The sequence below is a fragment of the Myotis brandtii genome, unplaced genomic scaffold, assembly GCF_000412655.1.
Source record: "Myotis brandtii unplaced genomic scaffold, ASM41265v1 scaffold45, whole genome shotgun sequence".
In the NCBI taxonomy this organism is placed as follows: domain Eukaryota; kingdom Metazoa; phylum Chordata; class Mammalia; order Chiroptera; family Vespertilionidae; genus Myotis; species Myotis brandtii.
Window position 1 is genome coordinate 1789933 of NW_005367209.1, and position 25744 is coordinate 1815676.

Sequence of the window (25744 nt, forward strand, 5' to 3'; positions counted from 1 at the left end):
CTGCAAAGGTCTGGTGGCTTTTTAGAAACAGTAAAAGGCCATGTGACAGGAACAAAAGAAATGAGGGGGCGACAGACAGAAACATCCATGATGAGAGAGAATCACTGATCAGCTGCCTCCTGCACGTTCCCTACTGGGGATGGAGCCTGCAACCTGGGCCTGTGTCCTGACCAGGAATTGACCGTGACCTCCTGGTTCATAGGTCAATGCTCAACCACTGAGCCATACCAGCTGGGCCATTATATATAGTTTTATAAGCACTGATCTAGGAAAACATTTTCTGGATAACTTTGGCTTTTCCCCCAGTTTAAAATCTTCTTTCTATTGTACTGACTGAGACGGTGTTGAACTCCTTGCTATTTGCTCAAAGACATTTTTATCTTAAAATCCTGGAAGTCTGAAGTCACGACACTTTGTTCTTTGTTCTTTTGTCCGCCCCCAACATATTTTGCTGCAAACGTTGTCATCATCAAGGTGCAGCCCACTGGCTTTGTAAGTGGTTTGTGACTTCCTTCTGCTCCTGGTATTCCAGTTCTATTTAGGTCCATTAAAGGGAGCATGTGGGCTTGACAATTTGTCACCAAGATTCAGGTACACCTACCTCATTACCAAGCCCCCAAAGTTCAGTGATGATGCTACATAGAATTGTGGCCATAACAAGTATTGCAGTTATCTACACTAAATAAAAGAGAAACATGCAAATTGGTGTCACTCCACTACACCTACCAGCCAATCAGGATGAGTATGCAAATTAACTGCCATCAAAGATGGCAGTTAATTTGCATATGCAGGCACAGAGAGAAGACTGAAGGCTCCAGCCCGAGCAAAGACTGAAGACTGAAGACAACTGAAAACTGAAGAGACTTGGCTTCTCTGCTGTGGCCAGAGCAAAGGCCTGGGTCCTGGGTGCCAGAGGAAAACCAGTGCTGGCAGCCAGGGGAAGGAAGGCCTATTGCACGAATCTCTTCATGCAACAGGCCTCTAGTATACTTAATAAAACATCACATTTGATCATGAATTAAATCACTTTGAGTAATTTTCATGCTGCTCCCTGTTTACAGTCCAGAAAGTTCTGTTTTCTTCTAGAAAATCTAATAACTTCAATTGTTATGTGTTTCCCATGAAAAGGTAAAAAACAAAAAGTGCAAACATTTCTAGGTGTGTTAATATTCAAGTAACAATGTTTACTGGGTTTGAAAATAATCTGGATAATGAATATAAAAACATAATAAAACTTCTTTTACAACCAAACTATTAAAGACTATTAAAATGACAACACCAGCTTATTGTTAGGTGATGGGGATTGATTATTTAAGCAGAGGGATTTCCCATGAACTGGTAAATAAGATCATGCTAGCCAAAAATAGTCTCCTAAATGGCTTTCTTTTCCATTTTCCCCCTTCATTCTTATTGTTGACACTATTGCAAATGTCCCCATTTCCCCCCAACTGGCCACCCTCCACTAAATGGTTTTTGATGTTTAATTGATCTTTCTGTTGAGATAGGTAAGGAAAGTTTTACAATTTGAGATTATTATTGAAATATTTTATTTCACCACTGAAGTCAATCAACAGTTTTTTGGTTTTTAACTTTTTAAGTTTTTCATTGGTTTGTTTGTTTTGTTAGTCCTCACCTGCAGCTATTTTTCCATTGATTTTTAGGGAGAGTGGAAGAGAGAGGGAAAGACAGAGAAACATGGATGTGAGAGAAACACATACACTGGTTGCCTCCTGCATGGGCCTGGACTAAGGCCTGGGCCTGCAGGAGCCTGCAACCAAAGTACATGCCCTTGACTGGTATCAAACCGGGGACCCTTCGGTCCTCAGGCCAACGCTCTATCCACCGAGTCAAACCGGCTAGGGCTTTAAATCATTTTTTTAATGAAATGTTCCTCTGGGGTCTGTTTTCCTCTGGTTTAAATTGGATGGGGTGGGCATGGGATTCCTCCACCAATTGTTTGCTTTAAACCGTATTCCCTTTATTGTTCCCAGACAATCGTTCGAGGAAACAAACCCTGCCAGGAATCCTCCATCAACGGCCTTCTGGAGGATTTCGACAACATCTCGGTGACCCGCTCCAACTCCCTAAGGAAGGAGAGCCCGCCCACCCCGGACCAGGGCGCCGCGGGCCATGGCCCAGGCCACCGGGAAGAGAACGGCTTCATCACCTTCTCACAGTATTCCAGCGAATCCGACACCACCGCCGACTACTCCACCGACAGGTACCGCGACAAGAGTCTCTATGGAGACGATCTGGATCCGTTTTATAAAGGCAGCCATGCGGCCAAGCAGAATGGGCACGTGATGAAAATGAAACACGGGGAAGCCTACTATTCTGACATGAAGCCTCTGAAATCCGACCTGGCCCGATTCCCCATCGATTATCACACACACTTGGACTCACTGAGCAAACCCAGTGACTACAGTGACCTCAAGTGGGAGTACCAGAGAGCCTCGAGCAGCTCGCCTCTGGATTACCCGTTCCAATTCACGCCTTCCAGAACTGCAGGGACCGGCGGCTGCTCTAAGGAGAGCCTGGCCTACAGCGAGAGTGAATGGGGGCCCAGCCTGGATGACTACGACCGGAGGCCGAAGTCATCGTACCTGAATCAGACCAGCCCGCAGCCCGCCATGCGGCAGAGGTCCAGGTCGGGCTCGGGGCTCCAGGAACCGATGATGCCCTTCGGAGCAAGTGCATTTAAAACCCACCCCCAGGGACACTCGTACAACTCCTACACCTACCCTCGCTTGTCCGAGCCCACAATGTGCATTGCCAAGGTAACGTCCTCTGCCTCCTTGCCTCCAGAGTGGGGGACCCTCCACCAAGGTGGTGCGAGCACCGCCTTCTTATATAGTCAGATTCTCAAGTGCTGGGTTGCCTTGTAAGTGAGAATTCATATGGAAATTCTGATTTCCATCCCCCAGCCCCGAGAGCCGAAAATTTAGGGCAAGACACATTTATTCATTAAAGTAAAGGTCTGTGGGGGATCGTCTATGGGGTTTCTAGTTAAAAGGCAAAAAACCGTGTTTATTTGAAAGAACTTAGTACAACATGAGCACATCGCATTTATCGTAACGTCTCTGTGAAGGAGTACATGATTGTAGATCGTTAGATGGAATAACACAGTGGTTCCTGCATTCTGAAAAAGTTTATGTGGCTCTGCTGAAAAGGAAAAAAAAATCAGGATAATGAGGTAAGTTTTTAATAAAGTTAATTTTATTCCACTTGAGGGACAATTCTTCATTTGAGAGTATGTTCTTTCTATTATTGTTGTCTTGAGATATCTTTTTTTGTTTGTTTTAAATTTGGGGATGATAGATAGAAGCTGGTTGCTGGGCCTTTTTCTGTGCTTTTTATTTTATTTTGTTTTGTTGTAACTCCTTTGTTGGTTAAAAAATAAGTTTAAATGTCAGCTGCTGCAAATTCTCTTTGAAATTGGGGACCACTGTTGTAGAAGTTCCTGAACCTGAACGTACTCACTTGGAAAAATACCTTGGAGAGTGTGCAAGTGGTTTATTTTCCCATGGTAACTTAGAAATGTTTCTGCTACCTCAGCTGTATAGCAAAGTGAAAATGGGGCATTTGGTGATGGGCTGTGGATTCCATAGAGGTCTCAGACTAGTTGAGAGGGACGTGACTTCTAGTAGCGTGATCATGTATGCTGTACCAAATGCTCTCTCTTCAGCAGCTTGATGGGAGGCGAGCTCTTGGGGGATGTCCCCTTGGGGGATGTCCGACTGCTTGTTTTATTGATTGTAGATAGTCAATATTTTTCTTTGCTTACTATTTCTCATAAACCCAACCCAATGTGTTGAAGTCATTTAGGGACATGCTAGTAGTGACTTTAACCATACTTTAGAGAGGAAAAAAAAAACAACAGCAAAAACTCTCACTTTAGTTTCCAATACATAAAATGAGAAACAAAGACCTGAAATATATACATCTAGTTAAAATTTAAATATTGAGAATGTTTTTCATCTCACTATGTGAGTTATTTGAACTCCCATGATCAAGGTATCATGACTGCCTTTACTTCTTATGTTTTTACCAGGGCAATTGTTGGAAAGAGGTCTGTCTAATTGACCAACACAAAAAGCTCATACACATGATGTATGAGATAGTTTATTAGATTTCCTGTGCATATCACTCACCTGAGGGAACCCCTTGGTAGTTCTAGAGTGAAATAAGGGAATCAACACATACCATAGCTGAACCTGGTAACATCCGCAGGTTTGGAACAGCAGTGGTTACTTTATGTAACAGTAAAGAATGTTTTTCTGCTTCACTGAGGTATAATTGACAAAATTTAAAGATAATTAAAATTTACAACATGATGATTTGATATATGTAAACATTGTGAAATTCTCTTCCAACATAATTAAGACATCCATCACCTTACATATTTACTTTTATCAGGGGAAGAACATTTAAGTTCTAATCTCTTTGCAGATTTCAATTATACAGTAGAATTCTATCATCATCATGTTATACATTACGTCCTCAGACCTCATTCATCTTATTACTAAAGATTTGTACCCTTTTCCAACTTCTCCCTCCTCACCCTTGTCTCTGACAATCACTTTTCTATTCTCTGTTTTGATTTCTACCTTTTTAAAAAAAAGATTCTACATATAAGTGATATTTCACTTACCATAATGCCTGGCTGGTACTCTCATTTATTGCAAATGGCAGAATTATTTCTTCTCTTTTAAGGCTGAATAATATTCTATTGTATATATATTTTCTTGATCCACATTTTATTGAACCATTCATCTGTTTATGGACACATGACTTGTTTCCATACCTTGACTATTGTTAATAGTGCATTGGTCATGGGGGTATAGTTATCTCTTCCACATAAAGATGATGTTTCCTTTGAATATATATCCAGAAGTGGAAGTGCCAGATCAGATGGTAGTTTTATTTTTAATTTCTTGAAAACCTTTATTCTATTTCCCATAGTGGCTGTACCAGTTTACATTCCCATCAATAGTTACAATGGTTCTTTCCCCTCACATCCTTGCTAGCATTTTAAATCTCTTGTCTATTTGATAATGGCTATCCTAACAACAGAAAGATATCTCATTGTGGTTTTGATTTATAGTTTCCTGATGATTAGTGATGAAGAGCACCTTTTTATGTATCTGTTGGAGATTTGTATGTCTTCTTTAGAAAAATGTCTATTCAGATTCTTTGCCCATTTTTTTAAATTGGGTTATTTGTGCGTTTTGTGGTATGTGTGTTTTTCTAATTGTTTGAATTACTTGTATATTTTGGATACAAATATCAGATATTTGTATCAGATATTTGGTTTTATCTTTATCAGATGTGTGGTTTACAAATATTTTCTCCCATTCCATAGGTTGCCTTTTCATTTTTGTTGATAGTTTCCTCTGCAGAGCAAAACTTTTTTAGTTTAATTTAGTCCCACTTGTTTATTTTTGCTTTTGTTGCCTTTTCCTTTGGTGCTAAATCCAGAAAGTTATTGCCAAGACCAATGTTGAAAAGCTTGTCCCCTATGTTTTTTTCTAGGAGCTTTATGATTTCAGGTCTTACATTCAAGTCTTTAACCCATTTTTAGTTGATGTTGTGTATGTTATAAGATTAGGGTCCAGTTTTATTTATTTTTTTTACACATGGCTAATCAGTTTTCCCAGCATTATTTATTGAACAGACTATTTTTCCCCATTGCATATTCTTATATCCTTTATCATAAATTAATTGACCATATTTCTGGGCTCTCTATTTATTACACTGATCTATGTGTCTGTTTTTATGCCAATACTATACTGTTTTGATTATTCTTACTTTGTAATATAGTTTGAAATCAAGAAATGTGACACCTCCAGTTTTGTTCTTCTTTCTCAGGATTATTTTGGCTATTTTGGATCAAATATGATTTGTGTGTGTGTGTGTGTGTGTGTGTGTCATGCTCACATCTCCAATAATAAGAGAAAGCACAAATCTCATGTAAATCTTCAGATAGAGCAAAAATGAGGAGGTGTGTGTGGGCGTGTATTTGACATGAGTTTGACAACATTTGGCCAAATTGAAAAAAAATACTGTTAACCCACAATTTAAAAAAACACCCAAAACCCTCCTCCAGTGTGTTCTACCTACCTAATTTTTCTATTAATGTAACAGGAATCGAGGATGTTATGACATCCGTAGATATTGGCATGCATCTTCCTATTTTTGAATGATTTACTGGGGCTTAAGCAAAAATTAAGAAAATATAAAACCAGCTCTGGCTGGGTGGCTCAGCATCACCCTGTGCACCAAGAGGTTGCAGGTTCGATTCTGGGTCAGGGCACATATCCAGGCTGTGAGTTCAAACCCCAGTCAGGGCACCTACAGGAGGCAACCAATCAATGTTTCTCTCTTCTCTCTTTCTCTCTCTCTCTCATCCCCTCTTTCTCTCAAATCAATAAAAAAAAAAACCCACATATCTTTATATGCATAACTCATGGACACAGACAATAATGTGCTGAAGGACTATGAGGGGTGGAGACAGGGTGGAAGGAGGCAAAGGGGGAAAAGTGAGGGACATCTGTAATAGAATCAACAATAAGAAAAAGAACAACATATCATCCGGTGAGGATTTACAAAGGAAAGATGAAGCCAAACAAAAGCCATGTAGTACCATGCAGCCCTCAGAACTATCAAAAGGGCCACATGTGGAGGGAGAACACTTTCCACCCTCCCCTGCAGGCAAGTCTGCCGCATAGGGAGGGAAAATAGCTGGAGATATTGTCCCCAGGCATTTGTTTTTGCTCATTCTGATGCTCTCCAGGTACCAAGCAGCTGCCGGCTAGAGTGTCTTGTCTGGCTCAGCACATCCATTCGCTGCTCTGTCTCCAACCCCGAGAAGCCCTCAACAAAATCACAGCTCTGCCAGTTCTGAGCACTCTCTGTGCTGCCTTGCACTGCGCAGCCCTGTGAAGCAGGCTCTTTTGCCCTCTTCATCCAGATGAGGCTTTGAGAGGCTCAACAACAGCTGGGTCAGTCAGCTCAGAGCAGAGCTGGGACCCAGCTTTCTAGGCTCAGCCCCTTCACCGACATTGGCTACATCCCTGAATGGCTTAGGAATAGCCTCTGTGGGCACCAAGCCTTACAGGCTCCTTTTGACACCTGCAGCAACGAGGTTCCCCTTGGGTTGCATCATCCTGTCTAACTCTATAGCGGGATTTCTCAATCTTGCCACTATGCACGTTTAGGGCCTGATAATTCTTTGTTGTGGGGGGCTGTCCTGGGCGCTGTAGGGTGTTTAGTAGCATCCCTCACTCATAACAACCAAAATGTCTCCAGACACTGCCAAATGTCCCAGCGGGGCAGGCGGAACAAACGCAGCCCCAGTTGAGAACAACTGTTCTATGGCTCCTGCTTCTCCAGGACTTTTTGGCAGCTAAGGCTCCCAGAGTTTGAGTCCTGATATTGTCCCTTATAACTGGGTGGATAAACTGCTTGCCTGTGCCTCTACTTCTTTATCTATACAATGGGGATAAAGAGCATCCCTGTCTTATCATGTTGTGTGAGCGTTAAGTCAGTAATGCACAGAGTCTATATGCATCAGTCTACGTGTGTAGTAGGTGGATGGATGGCGGCTGTGATGTGGTGCTGAGGGTGACTCCGTGCCAGCACTGTGCTAAGCATCTTGTAGACAGTAACCAATTTAGAAGAACTCAAAGCTCATTTCTTTTACCATCAAGAAGCTGAGACAGTCCAGCCAGTGTTGCTCCGTAACTGAGCATCGGCCTATGATCCAGGAGGTCACAGGTTTATTCATTTCTTTAAATTACTAGGGTTTCCTATTTGTAGAGATCATAAGCCTCTTGTCTGAACTCTCTCGGTGTGAGCTTGCCGTATGTTTTGTAAGGCAGGGAAGGGCGTGACTCTTCCAACTCTGTGTCATAACGTGTAAATTCCTATGTGCCTAAGTAGGAATCCAATGTCATGGTGTGGGAGACTGGCTTGCAAAAAACACTAAATATGGTGAATGACTTTCTGCTCTATGCAGTTTGGAAATCCAGCAATTGCCTGACCATCTGGAACTTCACTTACTTCCTAAGCATCCTGCATCAGGGTCTTCAGTAGATACTTTGAAGCATTAGCCCCCCGCGCCCCCCCTCCCCAACACACACACACACACACACACACCCCGCTCTGTCCAGAACAATCCAGCCATGGCCTCCCTGTCACTGGTACAGAAGGCCACAGTGACAAATAGATGCTGAAGCAGGATTTTTCCCCCCTTTCTTTTCTTTCTCCCCCCTCCCCCCACCAACCCTATTTTTCCAGCCTTGGCATAAAATGGTCAAATGATGTTCTACTGCAGAATTCAATTTCACAGTTCAGTTAGGTCCTTGATTACACTGCCAAATTCAGATTAATGTGCATTTAACTAACATGGATCAGGGGAATTCTGGCTGACAGCCAGCTGTAATCAGAGCTATTGATAGCTGTGTGGAGTTTTATGCCCTGTCCACCGCTGGTGAAATTGATTGATTAAATGAATTCATTGCTATAATTACGTTTAATTTTGATACATCACAAGCCTGTGTCTGACCCTATCCTTGGAGATATCGTGTGCATTGTGGAAGGGTAGTTTGGCAGCGCTGTTAACCGGGAATTATTTACTTCCATGTAGTACAGCCTTTTGTTTTTGTTTTTGTCCTTCTTACTTTTTGATTGGGTTTGAATAGAGCCATGAAAAAGCACAGTTCTTTAAGAATTCATTTATATGGTATACTAAAAGGCCCCAGGAAACTAAACAATGAATGGATGTCATTAGCCATTTCAGAGAGAAAGGAAACCAAGACTGCTTGCGCATTCTTTCAGCATTTTAAAAGGTCCCTGTAGGGAGAATTCCTTCTCGGAAGGTATCCAATTTTCAATGACAATTAGTGGCCTTGGAACAGCAGCTAAGCAGTTTAGCAGCCTGGGTGATAATTTGCCCAAATGATCCAGCCTTCTCTTAGTACATCTTGCCATATGGAAACCCCTCTCAAAAGTATGCAGACCATGGTCTCATTTCTATGAAGTTACTTTATCACCAAACTGCAGGGCTGCTCTCTTCGGAGGCGAGGGGCATAGACTTCCTAGTCTCTCTTCATTGTTTTCACTCCTGCGCAGCAGATTCCCACACCTGCTCTGGTTCCTGTACCTTTGCAATAGGTCTTCAAAGGTAAATTACTTGCTTAGATCTTTTGGAAATGGTTTGGGGTGCAGATGGTGGGAGGTTCATTGGATTCGTTTATTAAATATCTGTATCTGTTGCTCACCCAAGTCCACTGCATTGTGGAATTCATCCCCACATCTCTCGCGCGATACTATAGGCCTGCTCATATGGACTCCACATATACTCCATTTTTTCTTGAATATACTACAGGTTGTAGAAAAGGTTGCATAGTTCAAGCTTTACACCTTCGCAAGTCTTTCTTACATGCATGGATGTGTGTGTATGTGCAAAACAGTATCAACGGACAAATCCATCCTTTATGTTTCACTCACTTCCAAATATTGGATATCATGGGAAAGACTATTTAGAGCAGGACAATTAAATAATTCTAACAGTTTAAGAACCATGTAAGAGCCAGGAAGCCGTGTTACAAAAGAAAGCTTGGGCTTTCTTTTTTGGAAGAGTCCATAGAAGAATGTTTGGGCATTATTGTAGCTGAATACAGCATTCTGCCCTGGCCAAAGCAGAAATGAAAGCGATAGATTATGCACATAGATGACCATTTCAGTTTGCTCTGATGATCATTATGTTTGTATATTTTGAGCTTATTTCTCTAAACCAAGACTTTTTAAAAAAAAACAACACACAACACTTAGGGTCTCTTCATCCTGGAAGCACACATATGGCTTTCCCTTCCTCTCCCCCGCACCCGCCACCGCACGTTACCATTAGCTTCCTCACTCCCAAGCTGTAAGGGCCCTTCCTTTATCTCCATAACTTGTTCCCTAAGCCCATTTCTTGTATGAATTACTTATTCTACCTCTGTAATGTACCCAATAAATGTTCTCTTGCAAAACAAAACAAAAAATCAAACAACTTAATTTTTCTTACATCTCCCTCCTCCCTCCTCCATCATTTTCTGGCTCAGTTGTTGCATTCTGCTCCAGGCTTCTTAGACATCTGGGCCCCAGTGAAACACCCTAACAGGCTTTAGCTCTGTAATTGTCACTCCACTCTGCGCCCACCTCTGTCCTGTCCCTCTCCACTTTCTGATCATAACAAGGGCCCAGGTCCTAAAGTAGCACTGTTTGGATTTGAATTCTAACTCTACTTACCTTTGAGAACTTTGCAGGGCTTACTTAAACCCATCGTGCCTCAGTTCTCTCATCTGTGAAACTGAACAATTATGGGGTCCATCTCATTGTGTAACTTGAGGTTTAAATGCAACCATGTACATAAAGTGCTTAGAACAACCCCTGGCACATGGAAAGCACTCAGCAAATGTCAAGTATCATTATCATTGATAGAATTCTATCCATCCTGCAAGAATAGACTTCTAATAGAGAATTTGGTTTACGGAAGGGGCCCAATAAAACACCCCTGCATCTTACTAAAGAGGGAGTGTCCAGCCGTGAAAATACACATCGGGGAAGTGACAGCTAATGGTAGAAGTGCCAAGGCAGGAAGAAAGCAGGCCTGTGGTGTCAGGATTCCAAGCACGTGGGTCATCTAGATACCCTCCCACTGGGAGTAAAGGACTGATCTGAGCAAAAGAATGGGGTGGTGTGTGTAATCTTAGGGCTACAGGGCCACGTGCCTTGTATTACTTGGGAGCAGTTTCTCCTCCCTGAGCCTCAGTTTTGTCAACAATAACATGGAATAAATTGTCCCTGCTTGACTGTCAGAGTAAAAAGGAATGAGGTCTGCCACAAACATGCTAGCCAGCAATACTCGCCATCATGAATCCCACATTTGGGTCATCAAGACCCAACTGAGGACAAGGGTCAGCAACATGGTGGCCGCGAAAAGGGTCACTCATGCATTTCTCCTTCACAAAGCCAGCTGTTTACCCACCATCTCCTTGAATGGATGAAAGCCAGCAGGGAAGATCACATGTTCCCGCAGTCTAGACAAGCAGTCTATTGTCCTTTGATGAGTACACCTCGAGTTTGGTTCAAAAAATTGTCTCTTGTGATAGTGGTTGCTTCTCATCCATCGCTTTTTGAAGACTCTGCAGCAGGCATGAAAAACAATAGCACTGCTTTGTCTCACAGACCTAATTTCAAAGACGTTTAGCTCCCAGCGAATGACTCTGCATTCTGTCTGACTAAAAAGTGTCCCATTCATGCAGGCAGGAGTCTCTTCTTTATGCCACATGCCTGCTGTTAACCTAGATCCTGACAATGCTGCTGATGCTCAGTAAAAAAGAAAGGCAGCCCAGTGCAGTGTGGAGTAGTGTTTGTGATTCCTAAAGGATGCAATTTCTTTATTTTTTTAAAAAATATTTTTATTGATATATATATCAATATATATATATTTTATATATATATGTATATGTGTATATGTGTATATATATATATATATACACACACATTTAGAGAGAGGAAGGAAGAAGTGAGACAGATAGAAACATTGATGTGAGAGAAACATTGACCAGCTGTCTCCCACACACTCCCTACTGGGGATCAAGCCTACAACTTGGGCATGTGCCCCTGATCAGGAATCTAACCAACAGCCTAGTGGTATACTGGCTGATGTTCAACCACTGAGCCACACTGGCCAGGCCAATTTCTTTAATTTTAATATATCTTGCCCTGGCCAGGTGGGTCAGTTGGTTGGAGTATTGTTCTATACACAGAAAAGTTGCCGGTTAGGTTCCCAGTCAGGGCACATGCCTAGGTTGCAGGTTCAATCCCAAGCCCTGGTTGGGGCATGTGTGGGAGGCAACTGATTGATGTCTCTTTCTTCTTATTCTTCTTCTTCTTCTTCTTCGTCTTCTTCTTCTTCTTCTTCTTCTTCTTCTTCTTCTTCTTCTTCTTCTTCTTCTTCTTCTTCTTCTTCTTCTTCTTCTTCTTCTTCTTCTTCTTCTTCTTCTTCTTCTTCTTCTTCTTCTTCTTCTTCTTCTTCTTCTTCTTCTTCTTCTTCTTCTTCTTCTTCTTCTTCTTCTTCTTCTTCTTCTTCTTCTTCTTCTTCTTCTTCTTCTTCTTCTTCTTCTTCTTCTTCTTCTTCTTCTTCTTCTTCTTCTTCTTCTTCTTCTTCTTCTTCTTCTTCTTCTTCTTCTTCTTCTTCTTCTTCTTCTTCTTCTTCTTCTTCTTCTTCTTCTTCTTCTTCTTCTTCTTCTTCTTCTTCTTCTTCTTCTTCTTCTTCTTCTTCTTCTTCTTCTTCTTCTTCTTCTTCTTCTTCTTCTTCTTCTTCTTCTTCTTCTTCTTCTTCTTCTTCTTCTTCTTCTTCTTCTTCTTCTTCTTCTTCTTCTTCTTCTTCTTCTTCTTCTTCTTCTTCTTCTTCTTCTTCTTCTTCTTCTTCTTCTTCTTCTTCTTCTTCTTCTTCCTCCTCCTCCTCCTCCTCCTCCTCTAAATATCAGTAAATATGTCCTCAAGTGAGGTTTTGAGGGTTAATGTATAAGAATATATATCACTAGTACCTTGTACATCTTCAATAAGTGCTAGCTATTTTATTAATATTGTAATTACTATTTACTTTTTCTTTCATTCCCACTGCTGTGCTGAGCACTTTATATAATACCACCACCTAGAATATATTGATGTGTATTCAATACTTCAGAGTTCACAGTGACCTATGGAAGTAGGAATTATTCTTATTACTACCATCTTACAAATGAGAAAACTGAAGTACAGGGAATTTAAATAACTTGCATAATGTCACACAACTTCTAAATGGCAGATAAAAGATTTCGAGCCCAGGGTGTGTTTTCTTAAACACTCAGATGCTCTAGGTTGCCCCAGTTAAGCCTCATAAAAGCCCTGTGAGGGAGATATTATGATCCCCATTTTACAAATGGGGAAACTGAGGCTCAGAGAGACTAAGTGATTTGACTAAAGCCGTCAGAGTCAGAATTCAGCCCTAACATGTATGTCCCTTAAAAGCATGTGTTCTCTCTGCTCTGCAGTCAGAACAGGACATGGCTTAGCAGCTCCCTGGTCGCTGCTGCTGGGTGGGAGGCTGTCTGAGAGCGGGACTCACCTGCGAGGGTGTTCTCCAGGCCGGGAAGGCTGCATTACCAGCTGTGCATCAGGGCGGTACTGTCGTGTGGGGTCATGAACAGGAGAACTGAGAATGGTGCCATGTTACCAATTTTTTAAAATATATTTTTATTGGTTTCAGAGAAGAAAGGAGAGGGAGAGAGATATAGAAACATCAATGATGAGAGAGAATCATTGATTGCCTGCCTCCTACACACCCCAGACTGGGGATCGAGCCTGCAACCTGGGCATGTGCCCTGACCAGGAATTGAGCTGTGACTTCCTGGTTCACAGGTTGACGCTCAAACCCTGAGCCATGCCAGCCAGGCCATGGTAGCAATTTTAAGGATCCCACTGTGTGCAGATCTTGCTCCCTGATTTGTGGAATAGGCTTCTAGTCATGCTGTGTGATGGCACAGGAGCTTGGCACATCAGCCTTTCTCCAGATGACCAGCATGCTACCAGATCCAGTGAGCAACATGCCCCAGTCTACTTGACTTCTCAGTAGCAGTCAGCATGCTTCATTACTCTTTTCTTCTCAAAATACTTCCCTCCCTTGGCTCCAGGGCACCCTAGTCCCTTACTTTCTTTCCTATGTCACTGGCCACTCCTTCTCCTGATCTTTCTGATCTCTAAACGTTGGAGTCCTTGGACCTTCTCTTACACATTCAACATCATGGCTTGTAATGCCAACTAAATACTGATCAGATTCACGTCTTTAGTGGCAACACTTTTCTGAACTCAGGCATGTCTAAGTCACCTAAGTGACATCTCCACATGGATGCTTACTTAATAACTCTCTCAAACTTAACATGATCCAAACAGAACTCTGTTTCCCTCCATGTATTAGGTATCTATTGCTGTGTAACAAACTATCCCCAAATGTAATGGCTTAAAGCAACAATAAGCTCTTATTTCACATACTCTTTGTGCACCAGGTCCCCATGGCTAGGTTAGCTGGGTGATTTTGTCCTGAGGTTGGAATCAAGATGTCAACCAGGGCTGCAGTCACCTGAGGCTTGACTGGAGCTGGAGCATCACTTCCAAGATGACTCACATGGCTGCTGGCAGGAGGCCTCAGTCTACCTGGTTCTTGGCAGGAGACTTTGCCACTTAGACCTCTCTATAGGATTCTTGAATGTTCTCATGACATGCCAGCTAGAGAAAGCCAGAGCAAGTGACCCAAGAGAAAAGGTCAAGAAACCATGTGACTTTTTTGGCCTCAGAAGGTACTTACTATCATTCCCATCATATTCTGGGATGACACCAGGATATAAATGTCAGGAGACAGGGATCATTGGGAGCCACCATGGAGACTGATTGCCACACCCCAAAACTCCTGTCCCTGTGCTTCTCAAATCAATAAATGGCCTGTTGTTCAGGCCAAAGTCCTGGGAGTCATCCCTGATTCTTTTCTTTCAGATTCTAATTCAATCCATAGCAACTCCTATCGGCTCTATCTTCAGACCTACCCTGGATCCCACCTCTCTTCACCCCTTCTATAGGACCCACCCTAATCTCAGCCCACATTGACTAGCTTACTGCAGTCAATTGCTATCCTCGTTTCCACTCCTACCACCAAAGTCTCTTCTCCAGCATCCGGAGTCAAGATCATGTTGCTCCTCTCTGCTCTGCAACCTCCAGTGGCTCCCACCTAGCTCAGAAAATTGGCCAGCATCCTTTCCATGGTCTTCTGGCTCTTGGCTACTTCTCTGTTCATTCTTCCAAACTGTCTCCCTCTCCACTCCAGGAGAGCCTCCATGTTGTTCCTCAAGACTATATGTGCCTCAGAGATCCTACTGTGCTCCTCCTTCTGGCTGGATCGCTCCCTCCCCACACATTCATGGGGCTTGTTCCTTCACTTCAACCAGTTTCTGCTTGAATGGCACCCCCTCAGGGCAGAAAGCACTTTCCTGTCCAATATGGCACCTTGTTCCTCTCAACCCCTTCACTCTGCTTTATTTTTCTTCATATCACTTATCACTACTGGACCACATACTGTCTATGTATTGGTTTACTTATTTATCGTCTGTCTCCTTCTCTAGAATATAAGCTCCAGGAGAGCAGAAATACCATGCATTTTTATTATAACTGGACCTTCTCACTGTACCTGCAATAATGCCTAGCACATCATAGTTGCTGGAATAAATGAATCAATGAATGTACTGACTGGGAGCAATTAATCCATCTAGAAGAGTGCCACCCAATAGAACTTCCTGCAGTGATGGAAATCTCTACCTGTGCTGCTGCAGTGACTGTTAAAAAATGCTTAAAATGTAGCTAATATGACTAAGGAATTGAAGTTTTATCTTAATTTCATTTCATTTATATTGATGTTAATTAAATAGCCACATGTGGTCAGTAACCACCATATTAAAGTAGACCTAGATCTTTGGGGTGGATGGGGTGAGGAGGTATGTAAATGTTATTCCATGTACATCCGGTAGAGTGGTGGAGACTTTCTGAGGTACTGTGTTAAGAAGGAGCCTGAGGTCCCATCAACAAACCTTTGAGCATCTTCTATGTATCTGGCACTGTGTTGTCACCAGGATCTTACAGAAAGAGTTCATTGATCAATAGCACTTTCTGCCCTGAGCAATGAGGTGATCGCAGTATGACGTGGTATATTTCCCATCCCTCATCTCAATCATCTCAGGGGTGACTAGAGCTCCTTCTGATCCCTGAAACAGGGTGATTGCTGGAACCTATACTTAGTGTCAGACAAGCCTCTCTCTGGCTTTCCCTACCCCTGCTGTGTCTGTCCTCCCCATTCTCCTGCAAATTCCCTTAATCCACTCTTCAAATCAGACTGGAATGTTCTTTGCTGGTGTCTCTTTGAAGGCTGACCAAATTTCTCTTTCACGCACGACTCCCTGCAAACTTTGGTTATTCTCAATTCTATTGTACTTATTTAGTGAGAACATCGCATATGTTTAGCTTAATGCTATACACTAGCCTCCCTTATCCATGGTTTTACTTTCTGTGGTTTCAGTTGTCAACCACTGCCTGAAAATATTTAATGGAAAATTCCAGAGCTAAACAACTTATAAGTTTTAAATTGAACACTATTCTGAGCAGTATGATGAAATCTCATGCCATCCCACTCTGTCCCACCAGGGACATGAATCATCTCTCTGTCCAGTGTCTCCAGGCTGTATATTCCACCACTCCCATTAGTCACTTATAGTAGCTGTCCTGGTTATCAGATCAACTGTCTCAATATCACAGTACTTATGTTCAAGTAACCTTTACTTTACTTAATAAGGAACCCAATGTGCAAGAGTAGTGATGCTGCAGTTTGAATATACCAAAGAGAAGCTGTAAAATGTTTTTTTAAGTGAAATGGTATGTATGTGTAGGAGAAAACAGTAAATGTTGTGTTCTGTACTATCCAGGGCTTTAGGCATATATCCTTGGAATGTGAGGGGAGACTACAATGTAAAAGCTTTCAGTAAGGAGCCATGTTTTCCCTTTTATATACATGCTAGGTTATGTATGTGAATAGTATATAGTACCCTTTAGTATGGGAATTCAGGAAGGGGTGTGTGTGTGTGTGTGTGTGTGTGTCTGTACAGAGAGAGAGATTTTAAGGGATTGGTTTATGTTATTGTGGCGGCTGGAAAGTCTATCTTGTTGACTGGTTGGCAGGCTAGAATTTCTGGTGGTAATTGATGTAGTTTTGGGTCCAAGGGCCATCTAGATAAAAAAAATCCCTCCTCTTTGGGTGACCTCAACCTTTTCTCTTAAAGCCTTCAGTTGATCAGATGCAGCCCATCCACTTAAGAAGAGTAATCTGTTTTACTCAGTCTACTGATTTAAATGTTAATCACATCTTAGATTACCTTTACTGTAACATCGAGGCTGGTGTTTGACCAAGCAGCTGGGTACTATAGCCTAGCCAAGCTCAAACATAAAATTAACCATCATACTTTTTATAAAACTTGGTTATAAACATTCATCTTTTATTGGTATTTTCCTCTCTCCTGTCTCACTTCATAACTCCGGAGATCATGTCCCACTCGCTACTTGCATTCAAATCCAGTCCTCAGAGTCTGCTTCTGGGGAGTTTGATATGGAAAGGGAAAGAAAGAGGCTCGATGGGGAGATTGGAAGTCAGATAAAAGGTGGGAGCTGGGATGACCCGGGCCTTGAAAGGTAAGCCTCACCCATGACCAGGTGTGCAGTGGCGCTCTTCATTCAGACCAGCCGTGTGTTAGCTCCCTAACCAACTGGTTGTGGTGTTCAGATGTAACAGGCGGATATTCTCCATCCCTGTCTGTCTCCCCAGGTGGATTACGATCGAGCACAGATGGTTCTCAGCCCTCCACTGTCAGGGTCCGACACCTACCCCAGGGGCCCCGCCAAACTACCTCAAAGTCAAAGCAAAGCGGGCTATTCCTCAAGCAGCCACCAGTACCCATCTGGGTACCACAAAGCCACCCTGTACCACCACCCCTCCCTACAGACCAGCTCACAGTACATCTCCACCGCTTCTTACCTGAGCTCTCTCAGCATCTCATCCAGCACCTACCCCCCACCCAGCTGGGGCTCCTCCTCAGACCAGCAGCCCTCTAGGGTGTCCCACGAACAGTTTCGGGCTGCCCTGCAGCTGGTGGTCAGCCCAGGAGACCCCAGGGAGTACTTGGACAACTTTATCAAAATCGGGGAAGGGTCGACCGGCATCGTGTGCATCGCCACCGAGAAACACACAGGGAAACAAGTTGCAGTGAAGAAAATGGACCTTCGAAAGCAGCAGAGGCGAGAGCTGCTTTTTAATGAGGTAGATGGCATGTCCAGATCATCCTTTCTCATTTACATAATACTTATTTCCCATTTCAAAAATAGTACATGTACATGTTAGGACATTAGAAAACAGTGAAAATATAAAGTAAAATAATAACGTCCCTCATAATCCTTCCCTCTGGTCTCTTTCTATGCACGTATGGCTGCTACCTTTAGGAGGTACTTCATGTGTATAAGCCACTGTGCCAAGCATTGATCTGGTGTGATTCTTCCAACTCTGTGAAACAGAAAGATGTCATCACCATAGCAACAAGGAAATCTGGACTCGCATTAGTTAAATGGCTAGCCCACAGTCATACAGCTGCAGGTTGATGTCAGATTCTAAAGCCTCATGCTACTCTATGTAGGTAGATATACACTTAGTGGCCAGATTATTATGACCACCTCATCAGTACAATAAAGTGAATTAGTTATGAAAATAATAATAATAATAATAATAATAAAACCTTGAGAGTATTTGCTTAAGAAGTTTTCAATATTCAGTAATTTTGGAAGTGTCAATGAAGTACTGATGGGGTGGTCATAATAATCTGGCCACTCAGTGTATATTTTACATTCCATATCCTTTGTAGCCAATTTTTTTTACATCACAAGAAACAAAGGTGAGTTTAACAATGGACTAACTATCACTCTTTAGGAACTTTAAAATGTTTTTTCCTAACTGTAGAGATAATGATTTTTTCCTGTAGAATATACAGACAATATACTTTTAAAAGCCTCATAATTCTACAACCAATAAATATTCCATGCTAATATTTCAGTATTTTCTTTCTATATTTTTTCTACTTAGAGAAATGGTATATCATTTCCAGAGAGTTTGTACCAATTTGGACCTCACCAATAATCCTGTTTTACCCTCACTAGCATTGGATGCTATCTTGTTATCTCTGTTAATCTGATAGACATGAATAAATCTTATTGCTTTAATTAACATGTTATTACTAGTGAAGCTGAATCTATTTTTAAATGTTTACAGTTCATATTTATATTTTTATATTGACTTGTATGGCCTTTGCACCATTTTCAATTAGAGTGGTAGCACTTGTCCTATTGATTTGTAAGAAATCTTGATACATTAAGAAATTAACCCTTTCTATCTATTTGTTGCACCTATTTTTTCACTTTCTTATTTTATCTTTTAAACTTGCTTATCACTTGAGAGCTCCCAAGTGTACATAGGAAGGAAAAATGAGCACTTGTGTCCAGGGACAAAACATTTTGGAGTGTTTAATGATTTTATAGGGGGTCTTGAAGAGAGAGATGAGCTTTTGTAGATGAGAAATCTAAGTCTTAAAGATATCAAGTCAGGATTCCAATGTTAGATAACATGTCAGTCTTTAGCAAAGAATGTACCACCTACATATAGCTCTCAGAACAATAAACAGACACTGTAAACATGCAATCAGCTGCGACTTTGGAGTCTTCAGTGGTGGCTCATGTGAAGCCACCAGCGCCCCACAGATCTCCAGCTCCCAAGGCGTTCATTTCCTTCCCATGCTCTGAACCTCGCAGACAGCATCAGGTGAGTCAGCTTCACCTTCTTCCCAGTCCACAATTCCTGATTTTTGCAATGTATTTCTTGCAATGCCGGAACAGACAGGGCAAATATAATTTCATATAAACAACTCTATAATTTATTATTCAATGCTAATTCCAAAAATGTCACCAGAAGCAGCCACAGGGCACCAATTCTTGGAAGCTTTCTCCAGCAAACAAATTCTAGTTAGCCTTTTGATGCCTGGGCCATATTTGTTTTTATCTTCAAGATCCATCCTCTATATTCAGCCCAAACCTCTCTCAAATTCAACCCAGACCTTCTCCCAAGAAGTGAAGTTTGGCCCAGCCGGTGTGGCTCAGTGGTTGAGTGTGGACCTATGAACCAAGAGGTCATGATTCCCAGTCAGGGCACATGCCGAGGTTGTGGGCTCAATCCCCAGTAGGGGACATGCAAGAGGCAGCCGATCAATGATTCTCATCATTGATATTCCTCTCTCTCCCTTCCTCTCTGAAATCAATAAAAATATATTTTAAAAAAATTTTTAAGTTGTTATTATGTGGCCCCACCCCTAGTAACTGTTTACTTCATTCACTTGTGAGACTCACCATTTACTCACTTAGCCATGAATTAGTGATACTTTACCAGGTTAACCAACCATAGAATATGGATGGTGCCTTCCAAAGGAGATCCTTAGGGATATCTTACCACATCCCCTCAGAACAGGCAGCTCAGCCCCCTCTGTGGATGCAACCTTTGTCCTGGTTCTGCCTATTCTCACTCCTTATTCTCCCCAACCCCCCACCATTGTCTGGTTGACTTGCCATTTTCTCTAAATTTGCTGACTTGATTGCCTTTATTTCTAATAGCAACTCTCAATCTATTGTACTCACAGCACAAATGTCACCCCAAGTGAACAGGAAGCCACATTTCACTGCCACAAGTCAAAAAGTCTCTTTCCATTTGCCCAGGTTGTGATAATGCGGGATTACCACCATGACAATGTGGTTGACATGTACAACAGCTATCTTGTCAGTGACGAGCTCTGGGTGGTCATGGAGTTTCTAGAAGGTGGTGCCTTGACAGACATTGTCACTCATACCAGGTAAGTTTTTTATTATTATTATTATCCAGGCAAGCAATGCAAGATATTTGTTATTCTCCTCCAGGGTGAAGCCACAATGACTATCCTATGAACTTCATAAATTTTAAGCACTTTGAAATCAAGGTCATGACTTCCCTCTTCCTCTATATTCCCCAGGTGCCTATTATAATATCCTGTATATATAGTTCATTCATTCAATTAACACTCACTCTCCTTTCCCTCCAGAAGTTCATTAATACCCATTGATTTTTAAAATCACCAAGCTGCCGAGAATGAAGTTTTGGTGACTAATAGTAGAATTTTCCATTTCTACATAGATATCTAAAACTAAGTTCCATTCTCCTGAGTTGCCATGCCATTGCTAGGTGTTGATACACCAAGCGTACCTGGAGAAGGAAGGGGAGGTGGGAGATCAAAGTTTTATGTCATAATAGCAAACCTATATAACACAGAAAAATTCTTCAATTCTGTTTTTAAAGTGTCTTGCAAGTAGTTAATTACCATTGTAATTACCTGCTATGTACTTCCCTGATATGACAGTTGTGGTCATTTCATCAAGTGTTTATCCATCATTTTAATGTATCGGGCTGTTTCTGATATGCTGGTATACAAAAGACACAAATAAGGCTGAGAACCATTCCCTCAAGGAAGTCACAGATTAGAAACAAATACTTTACTACCTGTGCAGAATTAGAAAGATGTATGTAGACAGCATAGAAGAATTCCTGAATGTCTCTATCAGGGAGTATCAAGAAAGATTTCTAAAAAAGGGGGGGGGATATCTGAGATGGGTTTTGAGAGATAAATAGTTCACTTAGACAGAAAGTGGGAGAAAAAGGACATTGGAGTCAGAGGAAAGAGTATATGCTAAGGCAGTGCTTCTCAAATTTTAATATGCAAACCACCTGTGGATCTTACTAAAAGACCCTGATTCAGTGTAGAGAGAAGGAATGCTCTGCATTCTATAAAGCTCCCAGGCAATGCCCAAGCTGTTCATTCATGGACCACTTTTGGAGAAGCAATGTTCTAAGGAACAGATAAAAAATGTTACATTTGGGAAACTTTAAGTTTAGTCTTGCTGGTAAGTAAAGTGCCAAAGAGTTAAGAGGATAGTCATGAAGGAGAGGCATTGGATATAAGCTAATTTCACTGAAATGGCACCCAAATCATTAGTGAATCCAGATGAAAAACAATAGGGGGAATGCAAACAAGCATTGGGAAACTCTGTGAAGAAAATATATGCTACTGTTTCGCCATTAAAATGAGGCAAAATTTCGATCATGATGTCTGCAGTTCTCTGGCTGCAGTAGACCATCTCAAAACCAAAGGACACTGAAGCTTTTCCACCAACATTTCAGTGGGCGGACTCTGCAGTATAGCCATTGACATGCCCACCCCCAAAATACATAAGATCATCTTAATTTGCAGAAACAAATATACTGAAGAGTCCTAAGAACAAGACAAATGTGACTTACATATAAAACAACTAGAGGCCCAGTGCACGAAATTAGTGTAGGGGGAGGGGCAGGGAGGGGCGAGGAAAGGGGTCCATCAGCCCAGATTGTGAGAGGGGACATGCCAGGTAAAGGGACCCCACCAGTGCACTAGTGCACAGTCGGGGCCAGGGAGGGACATGGGAGGTTGGCCAGCCGGGGAGGGACTGAGGGAGGGCTCCAGGGTGTGTCTGGTCCATCTTGCTCAGTCCCAATGGCCGGACCCCAACATCAAGCTAACCTACTGGTCAGAGCGTCTGCCTCCTGATGGTCAGTGCACATCATAGCGACTGACCAACCAGTTGACTGTCTGCCCCTGGTGGTTAGTGCAGGTCATAGCAAGCAGTTGAGCAGCCTTAGCACTTCATTAGCATATTACGTTTTGATTGATTGAATAGCTGACCAAACAACTGGACACTTAGCATATTAGGCTTTTATTAAATAGGATTAATAAAAAATATATCTAAAAGAGAGGCTTTCTTTCTTGCCCTAGGGATCGTCCGATGGTGATCCATGTCTCTAGAGTTCTCCCTTGGTCAAGGTTCTTTTCAATCCCTATTTTGTATCAAATGAAAAAGCTCAGATACATTCTGTCAAGGAAGTCCCAGGTTAGAAATAACTACCTCATAGCACCTGTGCAATCTCCTCTGAAACCAGACACCTTCTTCAGAGGGGGGCAGCCATGATATGTAGGAGCACAGGTCTGGTGCTGTACTTGCCTTTCTCATTCCCATGGCCCATCTATTACAGAATCATTCATTCACACTCAGTTATTAGTAACTAACTTAGCAGGTCCAATGTCCTTGACAGAAGGACCTGGAGCATAAGAGACCTCCAGTTCCAGGAGGAAGATGAGGGAGGGCTAGTGAGAGGCAGGGCGAGTCTCAGAGATCCAAAGGCCACTTTGCCTGAGTCCAGCCTTGGTGAGAACCATGGTTGTCCCCATTTCCAAGGTAAGTAAAAAGAGACCCGAGGAAGTTAAAGGACTTGCTCAAGGTCACCTAGCAGATATACCTGGAACCTTGGTGCTATTCAGTGCACTTCCTCTGCAGGACCCAGGAGGTTTGGCAATACCTAAGGAATTACCTAGAGGTGTCCAAGGTAGTGCATTTGCAGTAATGACCCAGAAGCCAGCAAATGGGGGTCTCTTGCCCTTGGCTTATATTTGGCCCCTGACATCCTGGTACCCAGCCTTAGGTTCTGCAAATCAGATGTCAATGACTTCATTTTCTTTGCCTATAGGTTTTCCAGGCATGGGTTGATTCACTAGAACTCAAGAGAGCTGCCTCTTTTGATCATGTCAAGGATGTTCTTAAATCTGTCCTTGTTCCTTAAATGTTGTTTCCTTTCTAGAATGAATGAAGAACAGATAGCTACTGTGTGTCTGTCGGTTCTGAGAGCTCTCTCCTACCTTCACAACCAAGGAGTGATTCACAGGGACATAAAGAGTGATTCCATCCTCCTGACAAGCGATGGACGGGTAAGATCTTCCTGTTTGGCCCCACCATGCTTTGCCTTGTCACTTTGTCTGTCTTAGGTATTGTTCTCCTATGAAGACTTCTTATAACACTAATTTTTTAGTCACAAGTCACCCACTGCCCTTTCCAGAAGGCTTACAAAAAGGAAATTACCATCCTCTGTGTCATCCTGTTAGTCAGAATTACCTGTGACTTGAATTTGATGGATAATTTTTCACCTTAACAATGAGTGTAGGCAGTAATAAAAACTATAGAAATTTTTTTTGCCATGCTCCTGTTTTTGTTGGCGGAGACCTTTTCTAGGGCTTTGACCACCCTATTTCGTGACTATGCGTGTCTGCAGTATCCATCAGAATTCCTGCAAGAAACAGATGTCAAACTGCAGTGGACAATTTGAGGAGCGTTTAATAAGGTATGGGCAGATGCAGAAAAGTGAGGGGTGAGAAAAACGCATGAGAATTAGTGTGGTGCTCAAGAATGGAGCACCACTCTTATCGGAAGGGGTGAGGTGGGAACTGGTTACTAGAACCTGGAAATAGAGGTTGTTGTGTGAAGAGGGATGCATGGCAGGAGTCTGATCTTTGGTAGAAGCCAGACCACAGGGAACCTGCAGGGTGGGAGCTGGTGTATAAGGACCCCAACCTCCCTCTGTTCCTAATGTTCAGTCTCCTGTTGGTGCTACCTATTGGCAAAAGCAAATCAGAGGTCATCTATGCAGTCAACACAGGTTGGCCTCCCAGGGCTCAGAGAAAGTAGGAGAATAGATCTAGAAGGAAACATGGAAGATAATTCATCACACTAGCATCTCTCCAGCCCCAGATTTCTGCATTTCTCATCACTGCAACCTACTCAAGGGATGCTAGTGAAACTCATCAGCTCACCATGGTACAAATGAACACAGAATTCCACAGCCAAGAAAAAAATGAGTTGATATTCCAATGAAGGCTAAAATGGAAGTTTCGAAGTGTAGATTTTCACTATTTAGGTCCTTTTAACCTCCCTGAAACTTCCACCAGAGGTAATAGTTCTGGGATGAATGCAGCCAGCTGTCCCTTAATGACCTGTCTGTTACAACCCAGCAAGCTCAGCCATGTGAAAAACATTCATGTCACATGAGAATTTGCCCATGAATGGTCAGAGGGCAGCCAGAAGAAAATGCCCAAGCACTTTGGCTTTTCTTGTAAAAAGATTGTCAATTTTATTGCAGAAAATTCACATATATATATGTGTGTATATATATATTCATATATATATATATATATATACATATATATATATACACACACACACATATATATGTGAATTTTATTCATATATATGAATAAAATATATATATTACAGTTGTATGTGAAACAGTTTATTCTTGTATTACTTATTAATTATTGTATTATTTTCCAAATGAACAGCTGTAATAATGTGTGTGTGTGTGTGTGTGTGTGTGTGTGTGTATACACACACATAAATGTATGTATAATTATAAACTTTGGATTATGTTTAATGGTCAGTTTAAAATTCTGCTTTTGCATTGCTTTAACTAAAAAAAAAAATTGTTAAAGAGAGTATATAGCAGTCAGCTTTTGGTACATAACAAATTACTCTACAGTTTAGTGGCCTAAAACAACAACTATATATTTGCTCATAATTCCAAGTCAGCCTATGAGCTGACCTCAGCTGGGACAGCTCATCTCTGCACCATGTGAGAGCATCAGCTGAGCTCACTTTTTATTTGTGATCAGTCTGCAGTTGACGGCCTCACTCATTTGCCTGGCACTTGGCTGGTACTCAGCCAGGGCAGTGGAGGTAACGGCTTGGCATCACTCATCTCCCAGTAGACTAGGCCAGGCCTATTCATGTGCTGCCTGTGGCAAGGTTCCCAAGAGCAGTAAGACAGCCAGGCCCCAATGCACACACGAGTTTGAACCCTCCACTTGCATCATGTTTGCTAATGTCTCTTTAGTCAGAGTAAGTCACACAGTCAAGCCTAGATGTAAGGGTTGGGAGCTGTTCAATGCCATTAGCCCTTAGAGAAATGCAAATTAAAACTAGAAGATACCACTACACATTTATCAAAATGGCTAAAATAAAAACAGTGATAACCCTGCTTACTTATACATGGCTGGTGGGAATGTAAAATGGTACAGCCACTCTCAAAAACATTTGGCATTACCTTTCAAAACTAACAGTGGACTTATCATGTGACATACACTTCAGA

General features: G+C 42.0%; 1 protein-coding gene across 1 annotated transcript in view; it reads left to right on the top strand.

Moving 5' to 3' along the window:
* PAK7 (p21 protein (Cdc42/Rac)-activated kinase 7) overlaps positions 1–25744 on the top strand; it is a 251397-nt gene that overhangs the window by 206618 nt on the left and 19035 nt on the right. Inside the window, exons 4-7 of the mRNA XM_014546523.1 lie at positions 1992–2777; positions 17447–17938; positions 20428–20561; positions 23408–23534. Coding sequence (XP_014402009.1) covers positions 1992–2777; positions 17447–17938; positions 20428–20561; positions 23408–23534 — 1539 coding nt within the window. The remainder of the gene's footprint in view (positions 1–1991; positions 2778–17446; positions 17939–20427; positions 20562–23407; positions 23535–25744) is intronic.